Here is a 26,967-nt window from a genome sequence, read left to right as displayed (position 1 = left end):
ACAGTAGTGAAGTTATAGATCATTTATACAAGGAAGTAGAAGTGAAATGACTAGGTGGCATCTCATATTATCTTGGAATGCAGATTGAATGAGAAGAAGACTGAAGTTACTTTCTTAACCAAAAGCCAAAGATAGTAGAACTACTGAAGCATCTTGGATTAATAGAGGCACATCCAGTTAGGACTCCTGTGGAGACCAGCTACTGGAAGCACACCATGGAAAGTGAAATGTTACCAAACAGCAGCCAGTACAGAGAAGCCATTGGAAAGCTTCTGTACATAAGCAAAACAACAAGACCAGATATAGCAGCAGCTTTTGGGATTTTGTGCAAAAGAACTAACTCACCAACTAAGTGTGACTGGAATGAAATAAAGAGAGTAGCTAAATAATGGAAAGGAATTGCATACCTTAAACTTTGACTGCAAGCAACCAGCAATCCTAAACTTATTGGATATGTAGATGAGGATTGGGTCAGTGATGTCATGGACCAAAAATCTACAGTTGGATAGTTGTATTTCTAGGGAAACTGAATAATTGATTAGATTACACAGGAGCAGAAGACATCTAAGACTTCTGAATAAGTTATCAGAAGTATGTAAACTATACATGTTTCTTTGGAATAGAAGAGCCAACCCCATCATAGATATATGAAGACAACCAAGGATGCATAAAGATCTCTCAGACAGAGAAGACTAGTCCTCAGATTAAACATGTTGAAACCAAGTATACCACCAAGTAAACCATCCTTCATAAAGGATGTACATGAACAAGGAGTATCAAATTGGAATATTGCCCAGCAGAAGACATGGTTGCAGATGCCATTACCAAGAGGTTCCCCCCCCATACTGGGTGACAGCAACCTCAGGGACATGACTGGGCAATAGTAATAGGGTTAGATCATTTCATTGACCTGCAGTGATCTTTGTCTCTGTCTGACCCCTCTGTGGGGCCATTCACACAACATTATAAACCGATTTGCAAACCAGTTTATACTCTTAGGGATGTTTCTACTCCTCTTCTGACCCCTCACTCTTCTCTGAGACCATGCTAGAGATGCAGCTAGATTGGAATAGATCCCTCATTAACTTTCCTACCTTAGAATGGAGTTCCTATAATAAAGCCTTCTTTATTCTTTAAGCTGTAAGTATCTTTCTTACTTAGTCAGAACCTCTGTACCACTGCATTGTACTAATACTAATACAGAAGAAGTTTGCCTTTGTTCCCCCCCCCCCGAAGCTGAGAGCATGTGACTTATCCAAGACCACCTTGTGAGTTTCATGGCTGAGCTGGGAATTGAACCCTGGTTTCCAGAGTTGTAGTCCAACACTAAAACCACAACACCATGCTGGCTCTCCTTCTGGCTCCTTAGGATGAAGTGACAACTTCATGTGCTAAGCATTATACATGACTGTCAAAATGTGGGTACAAGCAATAGGAAGCTGCAGCCAAGTAGAACCTCCCTATAACATGTACCAGTCAAACACTTGTTTAGAAGGACTGTACATTTTATTAGCATGTATGATAGATACCACCAGTACACTGAAAACCCCATGGGACTCCATATTCGATCAGGCAAGGATGGCCCAGCATGGGAAACTCATAATGTTTACTTTGCATCATTGTCTTATTGTGTAAGAATAAATATGATGTCCTAATAAGACTAATCCCTTCTCTTGTGATCATATATCTGCATGGTTTTAACCTATCGTTAGCTTAAAAACTGAATTGGCTTAAACAAGAATGTATACTTCCTAAAAAAAAGTTCTTTTGTGCCATCTGGTGCATACTTTTCTCTTCAAATGTGAGGAATAGTCTGGTGAAATAAAGTGTTCGTTGTGACCCAGATGAATGACACATAACAAAATTTCTGCAAAATTCTGTTGCTGGAGGTACATCAGTAAGCTTGCATGTCAAAAACACGAAGGGGAAAAATGTTACTTTGGCTCTATCTTTCATTCTTCCCTTTTTTGGGGCGGGACGTTATAGCATCTAATCAAATTGGTTAGAAAAATAAAGACAAAGGATAGAAAGTAAACAATGCTGATTATTATGGCTTAGTAACTATGACATTTGCCCAACAGAGACTTTCCAAGTTACATATTTATTTCCAATTAACAGAGAAATGGGTGCCTAAGGACACAATTCAGTCTCCTAATAACAAAGAAGTAGGATTTAACATTGGCAGGAGTATGAGGCTGGTCTCCTATGACTGAGCCACAAGCAGATTGCTCAAAATGCAATTAATAGTATCATTATATTCTCTTGCTGTATTAGAGCACGAACCATGTGTTTGGCTTTGGGAAGGTTCCAAACAGGGCATGGAATGATGCTCTTCCCTACTGTCTGTCCAGGGTCAGTCCTAGGATAAACATGTGTCCTAGGTGAGGAGTGCCTTTGACATAGCCCCTTCTTCCCTAGTCAGCTTTTCTGGGCCTCCCAGAGGGTTTATAGGGTCTGGAATAGGTGTGATGTTCAAAGACACTTCTCCTCTTCAAAGACCCAAGCATATGTGTGCACAGCTGGAGACACGTGCAAAAATTATTGTATGGATGAACTACATGTGAGAATTCTCACCTGCAACAGTTTCTTATGGTAGGATGAAGCAAAACATTAGATGTGGTAATTGTTTTCATGTATGGGGAAAAGATTATATGGATCAGGTCATGCTTCTGAGTACTTCCATCAAATTCCAGACTACTGCTGGCAGAACTTATTTCTGCTTCTTATTCTAAGGGGGCATTCACACTAGGTTTTTGTCCCAAGGAGATGTGTATTGTATTGTATTTTATCACTTTGCATGTGAATGGCCTATGGTCTAAGCATTAATAAAGGAAAAGATAAAAGGATAAAATAGAGAAATGTTTAAATGTTACGGTGACACTTAGTGGTTAAGAAGAATCATTACAGATTTGAAAGAACTATGGATATTTAAAAAGACATTTACTGTAATTAATTTGACAACTGTCAGCATAGCATCAGGCACTAGAGCCAGGACTGCATATTCTCAACCATCTCAATCTTCTCAAAATACAAGGAAAATCTCAGTAGACATGCCAACAAAGGCTGCTAATGGAAATCAACAGATTTTGGATGAAACCAGATTATTGAGGGATCAAATGACAGGAGATGCTGACAACGAAACAAGATATGTTTCAAGATATAAATAAACAAAATGAAATCCTAGAAGTTGAACTTAAAGATATAAGAATTGTGTGTCTCAAATCTCTTCAGATATGGAGCAAAAAGATTAATTGATAAGATTAACATAGAAAAAATATAACTAGCTAACTAACTAACTTCCTGACAGTAAGGGCTGTTTGACAGTGGAACACACTCCCTCGGAGTATGGTGGAGTCTTCCTCCTTGGAGGTCTTCAAACAGTGGAAACAATCAAAAAGATGAAATTTAACAAGGCTCCAGGCCCAGAGTCATGTTGGAGTTGTTGAATACATTTTAGCAAAGTGCTTATAATACAAAATATTATTTCTTTACAATCTGAGAAAACAAACAACAGAGGTTTTGTAACTAAGGCCCTGTACAGATGGGCCCTTTGTGGCGTGTACACAACGTGCTAGGGTTGCCTCGGGGCGGCACGTGCACGTGCACACGCCCCGCAACCCTAGCACTTCGTGCACGCACCTCCATTACGCAGCACCTTACAGACGGCGCACGTAACGATGACGTTGCAGCTGCGCTGCCTCCAAACAGTGCTGCGCAGCTGTGATGTAACTGCGCCATCTCTGGCACTTTGCGATGCCACAAAAAGGAGCTGCTTTTTGGAGCTCCTTTTCTGCTGTGCAGCAGCGCCACACAATTTGTATGCTGCGGCACTCCTGTGCAGCAAAGAGAGGTGCCTTCCTGGTGCCTCTTTCTGGCAGTCTGTACCCCACCTAAATTATGGAGATAAAACTCGAGATGTTTGGCAGGAAAGCAAGTGGTAATTTTTTTAAGGTATTTTGCAGTGCCAGCTACCCATAATAAATCCCTAGCTATACAACTGAATTGTTGTAGTCAATTTTCAAATTTTCAATTGGAGGAGAATTACAAAGCAAATGAAAAGGGGGAAGGGGATGAGAACACAGGTGGAGCATAGGTGTAAGATCTGTTGTGAATTAGATTAGGGTTTGTTGTTGTGAAATGGATTAGTGTCTGATAAAGAATGAAAAATATTTGGAGAGAAAAAGCAGAAAGGTTTGTGAAGTCGAACACTTTTACAGCCAGCATCCATAGTTTTTTCTGTTTTTTGGGGGGCTATGTGGCTGTGTTCTGGAAGAGTTTATTCCTGATGTTTTGTCAACATCTGTGGCTGGCATCTTCAGAGAATGCTGGCATGGAAATGAGTGGGATAGATATACTGTGTGATCCTTGGTTGAAAGAAGGTGTTGTTGCGGGTGAAAGATTGAGAGCAGGATTTGAGGATGATCATAAGAATTAAGGTATTATCAGAGGTAAGGCTGAGAAAGGATATATTGGGAGAGATGGATATTAGCAGGGGATATAGAGTATTCTGGCTTGCCAACCATATTCCAACCAAACACTGTTTCCAACATCCAAACTCTGTGTCACTAGGCACTAGTGAACTGGTGAAACTCTGGGGTGACTCTAAGGAGAAGCACATACTCTCTGTGTGTAAAGTTTTGGATTCTCCAGTTAAAGCATCTTAAATAGTAGGACTGAGAAAACATCAGTTGCTTCTAATCTGATCATGCAACAACGGACTGAGTGAGCCAGTGATTTGACTTATAATTAGGTGGCTCTGTATGTACTGAATGTTTTGAGGGACTACATTTTGTATAGTTATTCCATGCTGTTCAAGGCTTTTCCAAATGAGGGTTCTGCTTAGAAAGAAAACTGCAAACTTATCAGACCACTAACTCTGAAAAATTTGAAACAGTTGTCCATAGACAAAGCATTACCACCCTGTCCAGCTCTGAATAATAGGTCAAGGATACTTCTGACTCAAACTGCCAGACTATAGTAAAAGGCAGGACTCTGCCCAGGTTCAAATTTTTAAAACTAGGGTTTGGTTTGGGGAACATATTGCTTTTATAAACTTCTACCTAGCTCCTATATTATCATTTTTCACATACAATTATATAAGAACCCTGTCCACTGATGTTGCCTCTATGTCACCACCATATCTTTTTGAAAACCTTGCTGCCACCACCATCACCATGAAAGATGAACAGTGTGCATAGGCATACATTTACTCAAAACTATAGTACAGATAGACCTTTGGCAGTAAAAGCAGATATGCTAGGAACAAGAATCTTCATAAACATGAGGAAATGTCAGGGGGCACTGGACACTAAATACAGTCACAGAGGTCAGTGGTGTCAGGAGTCAGCCTTAAATTCCCCAAACCAAATTCCATATACCTTAGAATTTTTATCACATTCAAAGGTAAGTGCACATACTTGAAATCAATTAAACAGGAGAGCATGTCAACATGATTGAACCAATGAACTGAACATAGTCCTTTTGTGTTGTGATCTGCTTCTGTGTATATACCTTTTTAGTTTTAGGTTTGTGGAATAAATAAAATATTGACTCCATATGACTACTGGCAAAAGAGGAACAATTGCAGCCCTTTCCTTACAATTTGAAATACATTGTACTCTCTTTCTGGACAAAAGTGATTAATTTGTAGGTAGTTATCTTACTGTTAAAGCCCTTGATTTTGCAAAGGATTAGACATAGCATACATTCAAAAGTGAAAAGCTGTTTGGCATGTGCGGAATACACCTGGCCATCCACATCACAAATGCTCCAAAGGTTTCACTATTTTCCTTTGCATCAGACTTCAGTTAGAGGGCACAGCTTAAGTTTCCATTAAAGACTTTAGTCAGAAGCTGCAGAAGGATGTATTGAATTACTGAATCCTTTGGCTGCCCTGTTCGCTATGTCTCCTGTGCCAGCACCACCCACATTTTAAATTCTACTGTCTGCTTATGAATCTGAGATGATGTGTGGGTTTGGATGCTGTCCTCTGACAGAATTCTTGTATTCATTATCATGGTTTGTGGTGGTACAAGAGTAAATTTAATCCAAGATGCCAGTAATTTTGATTCTCTGAATCATCTCTATAATCTTCTTCATTAAAGATTCCAACCTTGCCCCCCTTTTCACGAGACTCATATCTAGGATTTGCCACTCCTAAACTGTTCTTCAAAGAAGTACATGGAATAAGCAGCCAAGCACACAAGAAACAAGTGGCCTTCTTTTGTAATCTATTAGATTAGAATCTCATACTTTATGTAGTTTTATTTTTTAAAAAAAATTGACTTCCCTTTCAACAAAAATATGCAGAGTTTATGAAAATTTAAAATCCAAATATATTTTCCAATGAGAACGGTATTTTAAAACTACATAACTGCGGTGGCAGAAAAATGTCAGACAAATTTCAAGATGTCTTCTGGAGTAACCAAAACAAAAAAGTGCTGCACAGGGAACAGAAAGAGGGCTGTGACTGGGAGGACATCTTTGACCGGGTGTGTTTTTAGGCTTGGACAATTGGGCTTGTTTCTGACTATGTGATTTCTCTGAAAAAAGAAAATAGTGCACAACCTGAACAGTGAGGTTCAGGTGGTGTAGTGGGGCAGCACAGAATAGGTAGAGAGACGTAGTACAGGAATACCTTGCTACTCTAAATGAATTCAAGTCTCCAGGGCCAAGAATACATCCAAGGAAATTAAAAAGAACTGACAATAATCTTTGAGAATTCTTGTAGAAGAGAAGAAATCTCCATAGACAAATGTTGTTCCATCTTCCAAAAGAAGAGGGGGGGGACTATCCAAATAATTATCGCCTAGTTAGTGTGACATCAATACCCAGAAAGATTGTAGAGCAGATCATTAGACAGATGGTTACTTAAAATTACTTAGAAAACAATGCTGTCATCATTAATAGTCAACCTGGGTTTCTCAAAAACAAGTCATGCCAGACTAATCTGGTCTCTCTCTCTCTTTTTTTTTTTTGATAGAGTCACAGGCTTGATAGATGGAGGGAATTATTATGATCATTCTATGCCATCAAATCCTTTGCTGTAGATGAGCGGAATGCTGTGGATGTATCTTAATTTCAGTACGGCTTTTGATAAAGTTTCCCATAATAGCAAAGAAGCTAGTAAAATGTGGCCTAGACAGAGCTACTGTTAAGTGGATTTGTAATTGGCTGATTGATTAAACTCAAAGGGCGTTCAGCAATGGCTTCTCTTCATCCTGGAGAGAAGTGACTAGTGGAGTGCCACAAGGGTCTGTACTGGGCCCTGTGCTATTCAACATCTTTATCAATGACTTGGATGAAGAGAGTATGCTGATAAAATTTGCAGATTATACTAAACTGGGAGGGGTTGCTGATTCCCCAGAGGACAGGGTTAAAACTCAAAATGATCTTGACAGATTAGAGGACTCAGCTAAAACTAACAAGATGCATGTCAACAGGGAGAAATGTAAGGTACTGCACTTGGGCAGAAAAAAATAAAATGCACAGCTATAGGATGGGGGACACCTGGCTTAACAAGACTATATGTGAAAGGGATCTAGGACTCCCCTCAGCCCTTGCCAGACTAGCCAATAGTGAGGAAGTGAGATTTGTAGTCCCAAAACATTGAAAGAGCCACAGTTGCCATATTGTGTTTTTACATATGGGAACATGTACAGTGGTGAAGGTGCATGCAAGGCTTTTCTGGACAATAGTGAGGAATGCAGCCCTTTCTCTTCTCCAGTGTTTATTGGAAACATTCAAATGTCAGGCTTACTGTTCCCAAATTGGCTTAAATAAAATAAAGTTAATATCCCTCAGGCAATAACAGCTAATAAACTCAGTACAACCTCCACTTTGAAGAAACCTGAATCATCCAGACTTAATCATCAGAACCTCATGGAAAGGAAACAGGGGGAAAGTTCTGCAGCTTTTTCAGCATGCAGAAAGAAGAGAGTTAGGCATTTAGGAAGTGATTTTGTAACACTTGAGCCCTGTATTCTCAAAGCATGGTCCCTAACAATACATGTTATCATACAGTGGATTCAGTGGATCCAGACCTGATCTGGTGAGTCTGAATAGTTCAGGGTCTGTTACAAAGAGAAGCCCAATCCATAACCAGTTTTTCCAGTCATCCTCCCGCGCCATGGCATGTGGTTGCTGCGGTCTTGATCCAGCTAGGAAAGGGGCAGCATTGCTCTGTCCCCTAGGGATTGTCTGTACAGCCCCCCACCACACATAAGGGGCTGGTTCTCAGCATCTTATGTTTGGTATAATCTTCTTTGGAGGTTTTTAAACAGAGGCTGGATGGCCATCTGTCGGGGGTGTTTTGATTGTGCATTCCTGCATGGCAGGTAGTTAGACTGAATGGCCCTTGAGGTCTCTTCCAGCTCTGTGGTTCTGTGAATTCTGTGATTCTGTGAACTGTGCTTACAAACAAGTGAGTAGCCATTGCAACTGACAGATAATCACTGTCAGCATTTGTTAGGAGGAGAGCTTTCCACTATTTATAAAGGATAATGATTAATAATAATAATAATAATAATAATAATTCACAAGAATTACTTTATATTGACACAGTACTGGGATAGCCATCTCTTTCCAGGAGCGACCTTTAATTTTTTGTACGACAAGTTGTGTCTTTAATGAAACACAAAGGTATAAACTGTTTTTAAATCTATAAATCCCATAGCATGTGTTCAACCAGTAAGTGAAACCCAAGGTGACACTGGAATGCATGACAGAACTTGTCTGAAGAGAATGAGAAGTTGGCTAGTTTTAATAATTCTGCAGGAAATGCTATCTGTTAGGTAAAGTATCCAATAATTTATCACATCACACTGAAATATACTACCAACTAAAGAGAAGGAATTTTACTTTTACAGTTATACTATCTTGGATATTGGGAGAAAGGCGAGATATAAATGAAATGAAATGGTATATCTAGGAGTAGTTCAAGGCAGAAGTGGCTGCTCACACATATTTAGCTAAACAAACATAGCTGTGTTTCTTCAATGTATTAATGACATCCCACTCCAAAACTATGACTTCTGAATAGCATTGATGACAAAGGTTTTCCCTCCCTATCCATGGTGGTCCCTTTTGCAGAAAGATTGTGGTACCTGAGAAATGTGAAATCACACATTGTTGTTTTTCTTGTGATCAATCTCTTGGTAACTTTAGAGTCCCAGTTGTCATGAGCCTATTAGAGAGGGAAACCTGGGAAGGGCTGTGGTTTCCACCTTTTTGCATGATCTTAAGGCAAGACTTGGGCTAAGATCAACACATGCCTTGTCCCACATATCCTGACCTCCTTTTTCACCCAGCAAGCTGAACCATTCAATATACAACAAATCCTGTTAAAATCAAGTTAATATTCACTCTTTTAAAACGTTGGTTTCATAATCGTTAAAACATAACAGATCAATAAGACACATTGGTTCCATTATTGCTTTTACTGCCTTTCTGTGAACTGTGCGTGCAGTTGTCAGCCACATCTGTGAATAACCATTTCCAAGTTTTCAGCACCATTTGTTACACAGAGAAAATTTTCCATGCATATGAATGATGTCATGTATTATGAAACTTTCACAGGCTAAGAATACAGCAACTACAGAAAATGGCCCCTATTGGCTCTTAATGTGAATCCCTCATTTACATTAGGTAGCGTACAATTAGCTGTGGTTGTAGCAATAGCAATAGCAAGTACATTTCTATATTGCTTACCAATGTACTAAGCGGTTTACAAAGTGTAAGCGAATTGCCCCCAACAAGCTGAGTACACATTTTAGTGACCTACAGAAGGATGCCAAGCTGAGTCGACCCAGAGCCCCTGCTTGGTATTGAACTCACAACCTTCTGATGAAGAAAATCTCTTAGTATTGGCAGCAAAGCTATAAATAGCTGTTCAGTTGAGTAGAATCTGTGTTTTTATTTTGTCGAGACAAGAAAACCAAGCATCATACCAAATAAAATGGTTTAAACATGTTTTCAAGCTATAAACGAAAGCAAAATTATACTATAGATGGATAGTTCAAATTTTGGGTTTTTTATCAGACCACAAAGGCTGTGTGTGTGCAATCGATAAAACTGCCTTGAGTTCTGGTTTGGGGGAAAAGGTGGTGTATAAATAAAGCTGACAACAATAATAGCAACAACGATGATAGTGGTAACAATGATAGCAATAAAAATCAATTAATACTGATTAATACTAAATAATATTAACTACAGTATTGCAGTAGTTAATACTATACATTGAAGAATTCTGTGGTGTAAAATGTTTTTATTGTTACAATAATATTGATAACAACATTCTGTACATACCGCAACTTCTTGAAGATTTAGGGGACATCAGGGGTTTCTTTGGTGGCCAGCTGTATCATAGTTCATCATGTTCATTCTCTAGTCACCAACCTGATGTTCAAGAAGAAGCACAACTAGCAAAAACAGTCATTTAGGTTGTGGCAGTCCCAGAACTGAAGGTATCTTTGATAATGGAATTTTTCTATTGTTTTAAAGCTTAATTTATATTTGCTGCATAACTATGTGTCTTGTTACCCAAAAAGGGGGTGGTGGTAGATTGGAGTTCCCATTAACTGTGTCAGCTTCTCCTTAAACATTGGGGGAATTGCTTAGCTCAAGAAGGCTAGTGAGAGGCTGGGTAACTTTGAGGATCATTTATACCTGATATCCTAGCCTCAAGGGGTACTAGGTGCTATCTTGTAGTGTAACAAAGACCTGATGGTCTTCCCAGGGAATCGACAGTGGGATTCTGGAATGACTGAATTGCTTTAACTTTGGAATAATAAAAAATATAGATGGTTAGTGAAGTTCACTCAGAACACAGCATGGGATAGGTAGAAAGTATTGGTTTACTCGCTTTTGCCTTGGTCTCCAGTGTGAGAGGATATGCAGAAAGCCCACTTATCTTTTCTCTTGGTATTACCTGGCTCCTTCATGTGCCTTCAGGTCTCCATGTCCTTCCCATGGGAAAGTTTCCTGGTGTTCCAAAGGTCATTGTGACCACTTAAGAACATGCCTGGCTCCAGATGTGAAAATATGGAAACTCCATATACAACATGGGGTATGTTGGGTATGCTAACTTTGTGGTCTTTAAATAGTCTCACAATACCATCAGTATTAAATTTTAATTTTAGCAATACAAAAGATGTTGGGCTTCCAGTAATAAATAGTTTCTATGGCCCTGTACAGATGGGCCATTAAGCACGTCCTGGCGACGTACTAGGGTTGCCTCAGGGCATTGCTTATATACACCCCACAACCCTAGTACGTCGCCAGGACGTCAAAATGGCAGCGCCCTGTCTACATGGGTGCTGCCATTTTGACGTAGTGGCCGCATCGCGTCCAAACGGCATGGCGTGGCCGTTATGTCCTGGCACCGCTGCAGGGCATCTGTGGCGCCCTTTCAGCGGCGTTGGAAGGAGCTCATAAACGGAGCTGCTTTTGTGCTGTGTATCGCTGGCGCAGCCTTTACACAGCTGCGCCAGTGATACAAAAGAGAAAGGGGCCGAGGAGCCCCTTTCTCTCTTTCCTCGCTGCAGTCAGGGTGTCCTTGGGGCATGAAGCCCCAAGGACACCCCTTTCCAGGCCGTGGGGAAGCAGCGTTTTTCCACTTCCCCGAGGCCTGGAAAAGCAGCTGATCGGGGCCTCCGGGGCTGCCGCTGTGGCAGCTCAGGCCCCAATCCGTCAGGGAAAGGGGCGGGTGCAGGCCGACCCAAAGGAGCGGTCTGTATCCCGCCTATATTTAGCAGGATGCCATTTCTGTTGTGGGTTGGTAATATAGGTATTAAAAGCTGGGATGTTATAAAACTTAATTTTTTAAGAATATCACTTGAATACTGTATATCAACTATGGATCCGAATATGGGTCTGAACAGACAGGCCAAAATAAAGCTGCTTTGGGTCACTTTGGAGATATGCTATTTAAATGATTAATGCATCTTAAGAGGCTGGAAGCCACACCAAAGCCATGCACCGATCCTAAATATTGGAGAATGGCTTTGGTGCAGCTTCTGGCCTCTTAAGATGCATGTGTCATTTAAACAGCATACTTCCATAGTGACCTGAAGCAGCTTTATTTTGGTCTGTCTGTTCAGGCCCATATATATTCTTTAAAAATTAAAAAAAGTATTCTTTATTTTCCAGTGTGTACTAATGGTTATTTTGAGCTATCAGGTCTTCAAATGAGAGAATACTACCTTTGCTTGTTGTTTGTGCATTACCTAGATGAAACAGGAGAAAGGGCACTTTCATAGGGTTCATTTTGTATATTAGTGGTTTGCCCATTTATTTTTTTCTTGCTATGAAACTCAAAGTACATAGTTTTGTCATGTGTGAATTCTGTGCTGTTCTGTACTCTTAGCAGTCAGTTTTGTGCAGCACAGATGTAAGTGAAAACAGAAACCCCACATATGTTCCAGCTTTAGGAATCTGTAGCATTAATCATGAGAAAATCCAGACATGGCAGTAGTGATGATGTCACACATTCAGCCTTGTTCACTTCGAATGCAAAGTTGAAGCAGAAAAATTGGTTTCTGCAAATTGCCTTGAATGACTTCACTTAGCGAGACTTCTAATAACACCTATTTCTAGCATACCACATTAGCCTAAGATGGTTAAACATTTAGGTAAGATGTACATTGTTGAGAGTTCTTCAACATTTTGCTCACTAAATTAGGTACTTCTTATATCTTGTAATACTTTCTGGATGCTGATCAGTTTTTGTTTGTATATCAGAGAAAACAGAACAGGTGTAAGTATTCCTTGAGCACCTACACTTCTGTACAGAACCATCTATTGATTCCTAAAATTTCCTGGCCCTGATGTTATGCTATTTTTTTCTGCTGCTTCTTCACTTGCCACCTCCAAGCTAGGCTCAGCCCAAGACATTTTGTTATTGACATATTGAATAGACTGGGAGTTGAGTGTATGTCAGTGCCAGGAACAGAACACCATCTTCCCCTGAAACTGAAAGCATCAGAATAGCTTGGATTAGTGTGCAACAGACTGCATGATACACACAGCTGGGTCTTTCAAGGGTCTTGTTGCTGTTCTGTGCCTTCAACATCTGTGGTTTGAGGCAGTCTGCCTAATAATAAGAATAGATCTACTATGGATATGTAAGTAATGAGAAGAAAGAGTAGCATCCTCCATTTACATGGCATTTTCATTGTTGACAGTTAGGCAAGCTGGCCACAGAAGTGAATGGGCAACTGTGGCAAAAGAGGAAAGGCATTCTGCTTTGCCTGAAGCTATCACTGAAAGGCTGCTTCAAAACAAGAGAAAAGCACCACAACTATACATCCTTCTTAGACAAACCAGAAACAATCTGTAATGTATTGGCTGAATTAATGCAGCCCACCAGCCATGTATCTTGTCATGACAGGTGCTTGATAACTAGCCTGTTTTTGCAGTCATAAACAGTCATTAAACCCAAGAAGTTTAGTGATTCCTCACTGGCCAGCCTTTGCCATACTTAACTAAAAACCTTTTTTTGGGGGGGGGGGCACAAACTGCTCAAGCCACTTTTATCTGAAGCTTAAGGTGTCATATTTGTATTTATCTAAAGCCATAATCAAAAGCAGCTGCTAAGGATATGCGAGGCATTTTGATGTGTTTTGGAAAAAACATCCTAGCAAACCATCCTCATCTACTACTAGTTTTAGACTCACACGGTGAGGTGCTATAACTGCACCAGAACAAACACATTGTATGTTTTAGTTCTGCAGAGCTCTTGTGACAAAGTTAGAGTCAGCCATACCAGGAGAAGTATTTTGAATTAGTAGTTGCTTTGCCTTAAAACAAACACATAGAATTTAGTGTAAGCTTTCACTGACTGTACTGAAGCAGCGCTTATAATTCATTCAAATTGATTTATTGTCTGTACTTTGTTGTCACTTCTCAAGGTTAAATCATTTTTTATTTGTTTTAAGATCAGCAGTGTTGGTTGTTGGAGTACTGCTCATGCTTCAAATTATTTTTATGAGTTATCATTCAGAGTTATAGGTGGTTTGCCATTTTTAATCCTTTTAATTTGTTTTTTTAAAAATGATTTAAAGGTAATAAAGTGAGAGGAACGTGGGTGGTGGCAGCAAGTTTTGTAGTTAAGAAAAGTGGTCTCAAGGGGTCCCTTCCATCTTAGGCAGGAGAAGGAGGGGGATCCAGAGAACCCCCACACATCCATACATCTTGAAGGGAAATATAATGGCATGGACTATCCTCACTTTAGTGTTCAAAGTTACGTCTTTACATTTTTTGATCTTGTCCAGTATTTTCATAGCTGCCCTCCCAATCCAAATACTGTAATAGAATAATAAAAATGCAGAGTTGCCTCTGCAAGAATCCATATCTAAAGTGCCCCATCAGATTATCATCCACCTTCTGTTTAAAAACCTTCAACAAAGGGAATCCACCACCATCCACAGCAGTCTCTTCTCCTGTTGAACTGCTCTTTTGTTGCGAGGTTCTTCCTATGGTTTAGTCAGAATATCCTTTCTTGTAGGTCTAAATATCCTAAAGGCACCGGATTAAATCTGATCTTGAAAGCTCATCCCTGCTCAGTACTTGTATTGGAGACTACCAAACAAATACCAGGTGCTGTTGGCAAAACCACCTCGGAGTATTCCTTGCCTAAAAAAAACCTGCAGAGTTCATGGGGTTGCCAAAAGTTGGCAAGTGACTTAAAAGGACACACACACATTTTTAATCTATTGGTTTGGGTCCTGTTCCCAGAGCAACATAAAATAGGCTTCCTCTGTCTTCCATGTCATATCATCTCTCAGTCTTCTCATCTCCAAACTAAACATACCCTTCTCCCTCAACCATTCCTCATAAGACCTAGTTTCCTGCCCATTCCCAACTTTGTTGTCCTCCTCTGGATACGGGATACATTCCAGTGATCACTATCATTATTAAACAGTGGTGTCCAGGAGTAGACACAGCACTCCCAGTGAAAGAGAGAAGCTGAACCAAGCAGAACAGAATGGTACTCTTCCTCCTCTTGATCTGGATGCTATATTCCTAATGATGCAGCTTAGAATTATATTACTTATCAACAGAATTCATTTCTGAATTAATGTTAATGCATTTGCTTTAACATTAATTTTTCCATGCTCTGATCAGACCAACTGTTTTTTGCTGCAGCAACTGAATGTGATTAACTACCAAAGTACCCCAAAGGCGCCAAATCTTGTTTCATCTTGGAAGCTAAGCAGCATCAGCCCTGGTTAGTACAGTACTTGGATGAGAGACTGCCAATGAATACCAGGTGCTGTAAACTGAATTTCAGAGGCAGTTGCTGGCAAAACAACCTCTGAGCATTCTTCCTAAGAAAACCATGGGATTGCCACAAGTTGGCAGGCAATTTGAAGACACACACATACCCTAGACACTGTATGAGTATGCCACTGGAACTTTCACTCCAGAAAAAAGGTGAATGTATTTTTAAATTACATATGGGTTGTAAAGTGACCATATTATAAACATATGTTGTTAAGTATGTTAGAACATATTTCATTTGTGAAATGTATTTTGAGAAGGTTGGAAGTTTGTTCAGCCAGGCAATATCTATATAAATAAAAATGTAAATGTTCGTTTGTCCAGAATCTTAAATCTTTGAAAGTTCTACACCGATTGCTTTGAAATGTTGACACAACGCTCCATTTGAATACACTCATGTTTTTATATACATATACCTACTATTATATACTATTATATAGATGTCACACCTGTGACAGGTAAAATATGTTTAGAAAAAACAGTGCCATCTCTTGGACGTAACAGCAACACACGCTATACTGAATATTCGATTGGCATTTGCAATCTCCATCAACAAAGCTCAGGGCCAGTCTTTAGAATTGTACAGTTTAGATCTAGACACAGATTGCTTCTCACATCGACAATTATATGTTGCGTGTTCTAGAGTTGGCAAACCAGACAATCTCTATATCTACACAGACAATGGAACAACAAAAAGTATAGTATACCCACAAATATTGTGAAATTAAATATTTCAGATGTGTGTGCTTTCTCTTTTCTTACTTTTCCATTTTACCAGACTGAGCCACAGCAATGCGTGGCCAGGTACGGCTAGTAGAATAATAAGGTAGAAAAGTTTTAAAAGAACTTGCTTCCCTCTCTAAACCAGGGTGGGTAAAATGCAGCCCTCCAGATGTTGTACTGCCCTTCCCAGCATTCTTCACCATTAACTTGGATCGTTGATAGGAGTCACCATTCAACAACATCTAGAGAGGCACACTTTGTCCATTCCTGTTCACATGTAAGAGATTGCAATGTGTGCCATAAGCAAAGAGGACACCCCATCAAGTTGCCTACAGAAAAGACAGCCCCAGGGAGGCAAGCTCCACAGGAAGGAAAACCCTAGTCTCTTGAAATGCTTACCTGAAATAAAATCAATTTCTTCCTCCACGTGGTTTAACTTTATTAATAAAATAAAACAATATACACAAATTAAGAAAGGCAATCTCTGTCCCCAGGAGCTTACACAGTTAGGGTAAAAAAATATTGTAGAGCTACTCCCCCAAGTGGTGAAAGTCATCTGCTATCATAAGTCATTATTTTTCTCACATATGTATTTTATATTCATGGTACTTTTTGACAGGTTGTTAGGAAGTAAATAAGAGCTTGCTTTGCAAGTCTGATAGCTGTGGCCCATATGATATTGTGGGAGGAAAGAGGTTAATCGTAGGAACACCTTCAAAGTCTAATTTGACCCAGATTTTCAACAGAAAGGGAGAGAGATGGGAAAGATGCAGGAAGCAGAACGTGGAGAGTATCTGGAAAACAGGCATATGTTCAGTTAAAATTTCTGCATATTTAGTTTCAGAAGGAGACAAAGACAAAGGGTCTAGAGAAACATCCTCATGAAGTGGATGTGTTTTAAGGACGAATTTGAAGGGAGTGAATGACGCAGAATAATCTGGCTGCTTTGAGAGACATAGCAAGTTAGCAACAGCAATGAAGAACAAGCAATGTATAAGGGAACAGAAAACCTTTGGAGAACTGAGAATCGGGGAGTTAGAGAAAAGTGTATCCCAGCAGTGGAAGATGGAAAGAATAAAGAGACAAGGCTAAAGATGGCTGTGAATGCAAGAACAAGGAATTCTTACACATGCCTTGATGCAGGAAGACATAAGGGATGTAGCGTGGGATACTGTGTTCTGAGTGATGAGATAGTTGAATGATTTTGGCAGGAGAGTTCTGGACAGATTTAGATTTAATACCTGAAAGAAATAAAAGAAGTTTCAGTAAGGGGAGCAGTAAACAGAACTTGACCATGAGGTCATGACCATGACCATGCTCTCAAAAAATCTATGTGGTTTTGTTGTTGTTGTTTGTTAACTGTCTTCAAGTCAGCTTCAACCAATGGCAAACCTATGAATAAGAGACCTCGAGCAGACTCATGGCCATGGTTTTCTGACCTAATGTATCCATCTGGAATGTGGTCTTCCTCTTTTCTTCAACTTTACTAAGCATTGCAGTCTTTTCTAATGAGTCCTTTCTTCTCATGATATGCCAGTACGACCACTTCAGATTTGCTTCAAGGAAGAGTTTGGATCTGATTTGTTGTAGAACCCACCAATTGGTCTTTTTAGCAGTCCATGGTATTCTCAGATTTTTTTTCTCCAGTACCACATTTCAAATGAGGGTTCCCCCCCCCAAAATCAGGTCTCTTCACTGTTTAGTTTTCATAACAATACATAGAAATGGGAAGTACAATGGCATTCTATGATTCTATAATAACCTTAGTATTGATGTATCTTTACACTTCAGGATTTTGTCTAGTTCCTTAATAGCTGCCATCCCAAGTCCAAGGCCCAAAACGGACAGGCCAAATAAAGCAGCTTCCGACTGCTTTGGGGCCATAGTGTTTACACGATGTACGTCCATGAAGTGGCCAGAAGCCACGCCAAGGCATCTCCAAGGTGACAAGAGCCAGCCCAAAAAGGAGCAGATTAAATCTACTCCTGCCAGTGGCTCATTTGGGATCACAGTGACAATCCACTTTGTGAGCAGGCCATGTGGTCACTGTGGTTCTGGAGCAATCGTAGCCAGAGCAGCTGGAAATCACTCTTTCCAGTCTGTCTGCTTCAGCCCTTAGTCCTCTTCTGGTTTCTTGACTACAAGTCTCCACTGTGATTGATGACTGAGCCTATGCATATCTACCCTACTAAAGCTCTCCTCTTCAGTTGTAGCTGTTTCAGAAGAAAGAGGCGATCAGATATCAGGTCAATTCATATGATCATATGATCAAATAATATATTTCAAATGAAAGCGTAACCCCTTCTTATTGTAACAGAACTAGTCCTGACTCAGATTGGAAGCTAAGCAGGATCAGGCTTGGTTAGTCATTGGATAGACGGTCATGAGGGCATATCAGAGATATTGCTTAACAGTTTTCAAGATTGCTTCAGAATAATTCTGAGAAAGCAGGAATTTTTTGTATATACAGTGGGCCCTTCTCTTACGCGCAGGATCCGTTCTTCTGGGGTGCGCCCATGTATGATGAGAAAGAATCCTGCCTGAAACTTTGGGGAGCTTGTCTCAGTCAAAGTTAACTCCCAGTTAGATAGATGACAAGGAACAAAAATTGGGAGCTGGGTGGTGATTTAAAAAGATTTGGAAAAAGGAGATTTTTGCCAGAGGCTTTCTTAACTGAGGCATGCCTCCACTGCGCTACATGGATGGGGGCTGGCTTAATAGAGCCCTGGTGGTGCAGTAGTTAAATGCCTGTACTGCAGCCACTCACGCATAAACCATAAGATTGTGAGTTCAATCCCAGCCTGGGGCTCAGGGTCGACTCAGCCTGGCATCCTTCCAGGGTGGCTAAAAGGAGTACCCAACTTGTTGGGAGCAATTAGCTTACACATTGTACACCACTTAGGGAGTGCTTAAGTGCACCGATAAGTGGTATAGAAATGTACTTGCTATTGCTATTAGTGTAAGACTGCTTTCTGTGTTCTTACACATTCACTATTGCAATGACATCATGCTAGAATGCTTGAGATTTAATAGTGAGAAGGCTTCAGAGTTGTGGTACTAAGGAACAGGTGAGGAAAGAGGGGATTTCAGCTTGCATGGCCAGGAATACCTGCTGCAATCCATTCTACACAACCATTCCAGGTACAGGAGCCTTGTCCCTTATTTCATCTGACAACCCTAAACTGCAGGTTAAGCACAAAGCATGTAGAAGAGTCCCAACACTTTACTTCTCCAAAGGGAAAACATATTCAGATGATATTTTAAGCAGAAGAACAATGGATCAGTTGACTAAAGCTTTATCCACCTATTTGTTTTGCATCTGTACAGTCCATATCAAATAGATTACCTCTGCTACACACATAACACAAAATGAGATAAACATTGCATTGTTCAACCATAGACATGGAAAGTGATAGGGTGGTGATTTGAGGTGAAAAAATAAGTCTTCTCTGAACCTGCATTTCTTTTAAAAGAAAGGTGCTGGGGCTCCTTTGTACACAGCAGAAGGAGTGGATTTGGGAGAGGAGGCAAACTTAGGTAGGTCTGTCTCACATATTTCTAATGAGAAGCCACTGCATCGGTAAGAGCAGAAGCCTTTCTGGTCACTACTACAACAGTTGCTGTAGGGGAGCATTTTTATATATTAATAGTTTTCTAGCTGTGACTTCTTTTACCTACACACACACTCTCTCATTTCTTCCTAAGAAAGCATATTACGTCTGTTTCTCTATTAGCTGTGGTCATCTTAATTTAGAGGGTGAAAGAAGAATGTGGGCATATGGGAGTAATAAAAATGGTGTGAATCTGCTGTGACATGGTTTTGTGGTTTTCAGGGGATACATTGGCAGATGAAGAGATCATCATCTCAAAGGCATTTTTTCCAGATGAACAATACCAAAGGCCCTTACTTACTTTCCCACATTCAGTGGCATTCTAGAAGTCCCAATATATATGAATTTACATTACATATGTTCACAAAATGCTGCACAATGTATAATCTTTTACCTCCTATGGCTGCTAATTCTCATACTAAACTGTTTGTCCTCTTAATTTAAAAACATCTAGTCCATACTCAAATGTTTATGTAATACTGAAGCTCTTGAAAAGCAGATACATACATATATTTAAGTAGTACTGAGAGAAAAGTACAATTCCATCATAATCAGTGTGAGGGGCTAGGATCCCATCTAGAGAAACTGGATACTATTACAGAAGAAATAAACTCCTGTATCACTTTTTCTTGCCTTTCAGAAATTGGGAATCGAGTGTTCAGTATAAAAATACAATAAAATGTTTCCATTTTTATTTACTTCATTGTGGGATATAGGCAGGATAGTATCTGAATAGGAACCTTGTGATTTGGTTTTAGATTCTCACGCTGATATTTTGTAGGACTACAACTCAGGAGAACAGGATCAGAATCCTGCTCAGCCATGGAAATCTTGTGCAAGTCACATTCTCTCAGCCTCAGGGAAAGACAAAGGTAACCCTCCTCTGAACAAATCTGGCCACAAAACCCTCATGATAGATTCGCACTAGGGTCACCTTAAATCGGAAACGACATGAAGGTATACAACAACAGGTAACTGCAATAATAACACAGGTTAATACAGAAATCTGTTTCAAATGACAGGCAAGTCACAGATCCCTGCAGGTTGTTTCTGGCATCATAACTTTTTAGAGACAGAATTCAGTTGACCAACTAGACTTTGCAGTTGTGTAAGTCACTATGTACTACAAATGAGAATTGCTGACTGGCAACTTTCCCCTTATCATTTTCAGCTCTTTTGAAAAGTATCCGTGTTTATATTGTACATACCTGTGCACAATCACATGCTACCATCAAATTTATCGAGATCAGTTCTCTCAACATAATACAATTAAATTGGATATGGATGAAATTTTTAAAAGAAAAGTGGATGTATATCAAGAGATTGTCATTAAAACAGTCTCTTGTATCATAAATCATCTTTCTTTTCCCTATTAAATTACATAGATTTTTTTAAATGGATAGAATGGGAAATAATCTTTTTTTATTATTGTCCTGATAATAAAGCACTGTGAAATAAATAAGTCTCTTCATTCCAAGCTTAGCATAGTATGAGGATAGTTTTTGCAAGATATCTTTGCTCACTATCTCCTTGTACATGTATGCTATGCAGACTCTTGATATGCCAGATTAAAGTATGTTCACAGGTAGTTTTATCTACTGCAGGCATTCTAAAAATTTTCATAAGTATTTTATGAATACAGAGCTTGGTGGTCTGAGATGTTAATACTTAATACTCTTAATTCACTTGTTATAATAGGTTTTCTCTATAATAGTTACCAGGTGCAAGTACAATACTACATTAGCAGATTTGCAAAGTACTGGAAGCATATTACTTAAAATGATGCATTTCTAAATAAGTACCGAATATCCAGCAGTATGATTAATGGTCTGATAATATACTCTACAATAACTAAGACAGTATAAATTACCACACATAAAAAGCTTTCTGGTGATACATATGGTTGCAAAACTTGGATCCTTCTTGCAAAAGAGAGATTACTTACTGTAGTTGCTGTTCCGCTCCAGTATCCCTTTTATTTTGCCTCTCTTATCAATCTTGATATACCACTGCGTTCCAGAGAAAAGTCTTCTCACTCTTACATTCCCCCCTTCCATATAATCATAACTTCTGGTATGTCGCTCAGGGGAGGAACAGTTCACATTTGTAGCCATTTGCTCTGAGTTCATATCATTGCAAGCTAATGATATAACACCCATGAGGAAGATAATGTAAAAGTATGATCTGTAGAGCAAAGTTGCCAGGATCCATGTCAATATCCATTTGTGCATTATAGTGCAGTGCTCTGGGTGCTCATGAACAACATAATGAAAAATATCCGTCTTCAGTGGTTCGTTGACCTGTCTTCTCCCTTTCTCTTGAATTTTAAAGTGATTTGACCAGCAACCTTCCCAGAATTCCAGTCCTCCTGACTTCTTTTAAAATACAGGTGCCATAGACAATTGACCTTTTAAACATATATCCAGCCAGGATAGTCTTTAAAGAGATAGGTAGTAATAAACTCGGCTTCTGTGACCTCCTTTGCTACTTGTATTCATTGCTTGTGCTGAAAGCAAAAGATCTATGAGGAAAGTGGAATGCATAAAATTTTATGGTCATTACATAAGCAAAGAAACTATCATTTATACTATGAGAGTAAAGCAACGGGAAAGCAACAACCTCAAAAGGTTAACACATACAACTTAGAAAGGGTTCTGGCATTAACACAGCATTTTAAAGGTTGATATGCAACCCTGCTTTCTCCTATTTTGCCATCGTCCGTCTGATGATTCAGTTAAATTGCCAAATCCTTCTGTAGAAAACCACATTGCATCCTCTTTCACTTGATTGCTTCATGATCTCTTTTAGGAGTAATTTTTCTAAATGTTCGCTCCAACAACTTAGTTTTAATTATCAGGTTAAATGATTACACATAGCTCTGGTTTTGCATAAACATATGCTCTTCCATTGCCACTGCCTGATAAGAAACTGTCAAGAGCTTGCTTCGGATACTGGAGAGCCACGAAGATGGAAAATGCTGTTAGTAGCTAAGAAATCTTTTAAAGAAGTTTTAAAGAAGACAAATTACTTACTCGCTCTTCTTGATAACAGCTGGACACACAAGTATTTCATTTCTGTTGTCTGTCTTTTGCAACATGAGACGCTCTACTGTAGCTACAAACTTTCCTAGCTTAGAAAGACTGCGACAGAATCATAATTGTTTCCATAAATCAACATGTGCGCAAGAGGGTGTGTGTGAGCGTCTGTGCGTGCACACTGGTGTGTATATGTGAGTGAATGTGTTGTGTTAAGACTTTTCAGTGTTGTTTTCTTTAAGGAAACCTTTGCTGACCTCCCTTGGAAACAATTAGGACAAAAACAGTCAGCTGTCACTTGAATGCAAGAACAAAAATAAAACTATGCTAAGTTCTGTGGTCATCAGGGGGAGTTATAAATATGGTTGATGCCCTCTCTTCTCTAGAAACATGGGGTTCTTTCACTCCAGAATTTGGACACTGTCCTTGCTGGCTCTGTATCTTCAAAAAGCCTGGTCCTTTTCTGAAGCAAATGCCCATTTTAACTCCATTTTTAAAGCCTGATGATTACACCTTGAGATCACTGTTCTCCACAGGGAACAGTATGGAAGAGTTATATTTTATAGGCTACTAACTGCTGTAGCTGTTAACTGTTATTTTGCTATGCATTTTCTAAGTATAATCAATCATATCACTGTCAAGAGTTAATTTAATCTGTGGTTTCTGCCTTCTGCCAGTGTCAGCTCTATCAACAACCTACTAGAGGAGCAATACATGTAGAGCAACACACTAAAATTAGCACTTGTTCTGGCTTGGCTCAGCCTCTTGGCATTACAAGTAGTAAGCCCACTCCAACTTGGGTTGAAATAAAAGCAGCAAACTTTCTGCTGATCTTTTAAAGCTGGATTGTAACTCCTATGAGTGTAGTACAGGTGTTATGATCACCTTTACAAATATCTCTGGTTTTAGCTACGTATTTAGTGAACAATTTGTCATCCTTTGAGACATGGGTCTCATTACTGTCTATACAAGAACAAGATAAGTTTTATATAAAATTAGAGGAAGCTGGTATCACTAATGCTAAGGGTCTAGATACAGACCTAGAAGGAAGATACTGTAGGTTCTTCAGTTATTGCCAAATATCATAACATATATATACGTAATAGGTATTATTCTTTTACAAGGATGTAACATGATGTAATTAACATAATTCCTCACAAATTATAAGTATTCCTGGTACTTCATCCTGGCCATTACCTTATAATGCTTTCTAATAAATAATAATAATAAAAAACTTTCATTTCTATCCTGCTTTTCTGTAGCAAAACAATCAAGGCGGCTACCAACTAAAACATCCATATACAATATTGTACATAACATTACAATTCCAATGGAAACTTTGAAAATTATAAAAATGTCATATTTTTTTAAAAAAATAAAACAAAAATATTAAAAAATAAAATAAAATTACAATCCCCTCCCCTTAAAAAAGAATTAAATATATTACAATTAAAAGAGTTTTCAATCTATTAATAATAGCATAATGTGGGCAGGGTAGTGGTAATCATGGTGTGATGGAGTATCATTCTGTGGTCAAGGAATTTTATTCAGGAAAGGCCTGCCAGGAGAGATCTGTCTTGACAGCTTTTTTGAAGCTCTCTAAGTTGGTAATTTGATGGATCTCATCTGGCAGGACATTCCAGAGTCTGGGAGCAGTTGCAGAAAAGGCCCTCTGGGAGGTTGCAGCTAATCTGCTCTTTAAAGACTGCAACAGATTCCTCCCAGAGGATGTGAGTGTGCAGGGTGGATTGTATGGAAGTAGGCGATCCCTTAAATAGGTTGGACCCAAGGCATGTAGGACTTTAAAGGTAATAACCAACACCTTGTATTGCGCCCGGAAACTAATAGGCAGACAGTGAAGTGATTTTAGGATAGATGTTATCTGGTCACTCCTAGCTTTTCCGGTGACTAACCTGGCTACCATGTTTTGTACCAGTTGGAGTTTCTGGACTAAGTACAAGGGTAGCCCCATGTAGAGTGCATTACAGAAATTGAGTCGTGAAGTTACCAATGCATGTACTACAGTTTCTAGGTCCCTTATTTCCAGGAAAGGGCACAGCTGGCATATCAGCCAAAGCTGATTACAGGCGCTCCTGACCATTGCATTCACCTGATTTGTTGTGTGAAGCAACAAATCTAGGAGCACCCACAGACTGCGATCACAGTCCTTTGAGGAGAGCATGGCCCTGTCCAGGATTGGAGGTTGTAACCTGATACCTGGTTTGGGGGTCCCTACTGTAAGTACCTCCGTTTTGTCTGGATTCAACTTGAGGTTGTTTTTCCTCATCCAGTCCATTACCGCTTCAAGACACCGATTGAGAGGAGAAATGCCATCTGTCATCAAAGTTGCTGACCAAGACATGGAGAAGTATATTTGGATGTTGTCAGCGTACTGATAACACCCCACCCCTTTAGTTAATATGTATCTCATCCTATCACACCATTCTATAAATTATTAATTATTCTTAAGTGGATCTGCTTCTCAATATATATAAAAATTAAAAAAAAGAAAGGAAAAAAACCTATTCTACTGAGTTTAAAATCATGTAACATTTACAGGGGGCCCTTCCCTTATGCAGGAGATCCATTGCGGACCCTACCTGCATAAGGGAAATCCTGTGTATGCTGGAGCCCCATTAAAAATAACAGGGCTCTTGCCCACGGCACAGCACATGCGCCATGGGTGTGCACCCCATTACTTCTTCCGGCGCAGCTTTCAGAGTATGCTGAAAGCCGCATAAATTGCACCCACGTATGACGCAATGGGATACCCAATAGTTTATATACTGCTCTTGCGGGGCAAAATGCAGAAGGCCCCTAACCATTCTAGACAATGCCACTGGATGACACTGTGGATTTCTTCGCTGCCATCACTGCCACAGCATCGACTTTCCATGAATTCTAGCCTGCGTTTGGTTGGACTCATTCTGAGTCTTCTGACATTGTAGCTTTAGTTTCCATCCCATTCATTTCAGCACCATCAGCTCCTTGGTAAACCAGGGTGCTCACCTGGCTCCATTCTGTGCACATGAAAGCAATCATATCCACTGCCATGGTCATTTTCCTATTCCAGAAATCAGCCAGGGCTTCAACAGGGTCACCTGCCAGAACAAGTAGTTAAGGTTTAGGAAAAATTCTTTCCTTTACTGTTCTGCAATTCAGGAAGTTTGATGTCTCCACACCAGCAAAGAATAATCAAAGCAGCACTGAAGAGACCTATCTAATAGTAAGAACCATGTGTCCAGAAGTACTAATCTTCTAATACAATTTGAAAGCCACATCCTCAACTACCATTTTGAACCAAAAAAATAAATATTTTTCTAAATAATTTTTATAATTACAATTTGAAATGGTTCCCTCGTCTTAATTCTCCCATTATAATTGGTTTCTCATACAGTATTTGAATACCCTTATTGTCATCTCCCATCAATAGGCCAATCTTTGAATTACAATTCATCTTTCCTGTCAAGAGATCACAGAGTATCTGAGCTAAATGCCTTGTCAGTTACTAAAGTGCTGCATGTTTTTAAATAAAATAAAGTGATTTTGCATCAGGGCCTGTCATTCTCAAACCTGAAGTCAGTTCTGTGTTTCACAGGTCATAGAGCATAGTGTGTTGGCAAACATCCGTCTAAACTCCTTTCATCCTAAAGAGATGGAATGATCTAATCTAGAGTTCTTTGTGTTTTTATATAGAATAAAGTCAGGAATGTAGGAAAATACTTTGATGTTTTTAAGCTTAATACTGTATTTTATTGAACTAGTCTTTATTTTTTTAAAAATGGAAGACAACAGTCCACAATTGGTGGATTTTCCTGCTCTACTATTGGAGAGAATGTCCTTTTCCTTTCCTCAGTTGCCATTTTATTGATTTAAGCCATTATGCTGACTTTAAGAATTAGGGTATGTTTGTATTCTTAAATCACTTACCTCTATAATTACCAAATTATTTTATTTCTTTTCAGTCTTTCCCTTATACAATTTTATTTTTTTAGTTTCTCTTTATGATGTTGTTGTGTGCCTTCAAGTCATTCCCAACCTATGGCAACTCTAAGGTCAACCTATCATGGGGTTTTCTTGGCAAGATTTTTTCAGAGGTGGTTTGCATTTCCCTTCCTCTGAGGCTGAGAAAGTGTGACATGCCCAAGGGCTCCCATTGGGTTTCCATGGCTGAGTGAAGATTTGAACCCTAGTATCCAGAGTTATAGTCCAGTGCTCAAAGCACTACAGTACTCTGGCTCTCTCCTCTTTATTATGGTTAGGTATTTATCTCATGCAATTTTGGCACCATGGGTCCTATAAACATTTTCCGTACTAGT

General features: G+C 39.4%; 2 protein-coding genes across 5 annotated transcripts in view; one reads left to right on the top strand and one right to left on the bottom strand.

Annotated features, from left to right (window-relative positions):
- The window catches only part of FGF7 (fibroblast growth factor 7), a 39,900-nt gene extending 17,000 nt beyond the window's left edge, over nt 1-22,900 (bottom strand). Inside the window, exons 1-2 of one of the 2 annotated variants that reach the window (XM_042474802.1) lie at nt 22,646-22,900; nt 21,559-22,134 (exon numbers count right to left, since the gene is read on the bottom strand). In XM_042474802.1, the coding sequence (XP_042330736.1) occupies nt 21,559-21,844 (286 nt within the window). In that variant the 5' untranslated portion in view covers nt 21,845-22,134; nt 22,646-22,900. The remainder of the gene's footprint in view (nt 1-21,558; nt 22,135-22,645) is intronic. The other variant, XM_042474803.1, reaches the window with a different exon arrangement.
- Nucleotides 1-26,967, top strand: part of FAM227B (family with sequence similarity 227 member B) — a 98,952-nt gene that overhangs the window by 40,364 nt on the left and 31,621 nt on the right. The window lies entirely within an intron of this gene.

Source organism: Sceloporus undulatus, chromosome 6 (genome assembly GCF_019175285.1).
Source record: "Sceloporus undulatus isolate JIND9_A2432 ecotype Alabama chromosome 6, SceUnd_v1.1, whole genome shotgun sequence".
Classification (NCBI taxonomy): Eukaryota; Metazoa; Chordata; class Lepidosauria; order Squamata; family Phrynosomatidae; genus Sceloporus; species Sceloporus undulatus.
The sequence above is the reverse complement of the archived record's forward strand: the minus strand, read 5'-3'. Positions and strand labels throughout refer to the sequence as shown.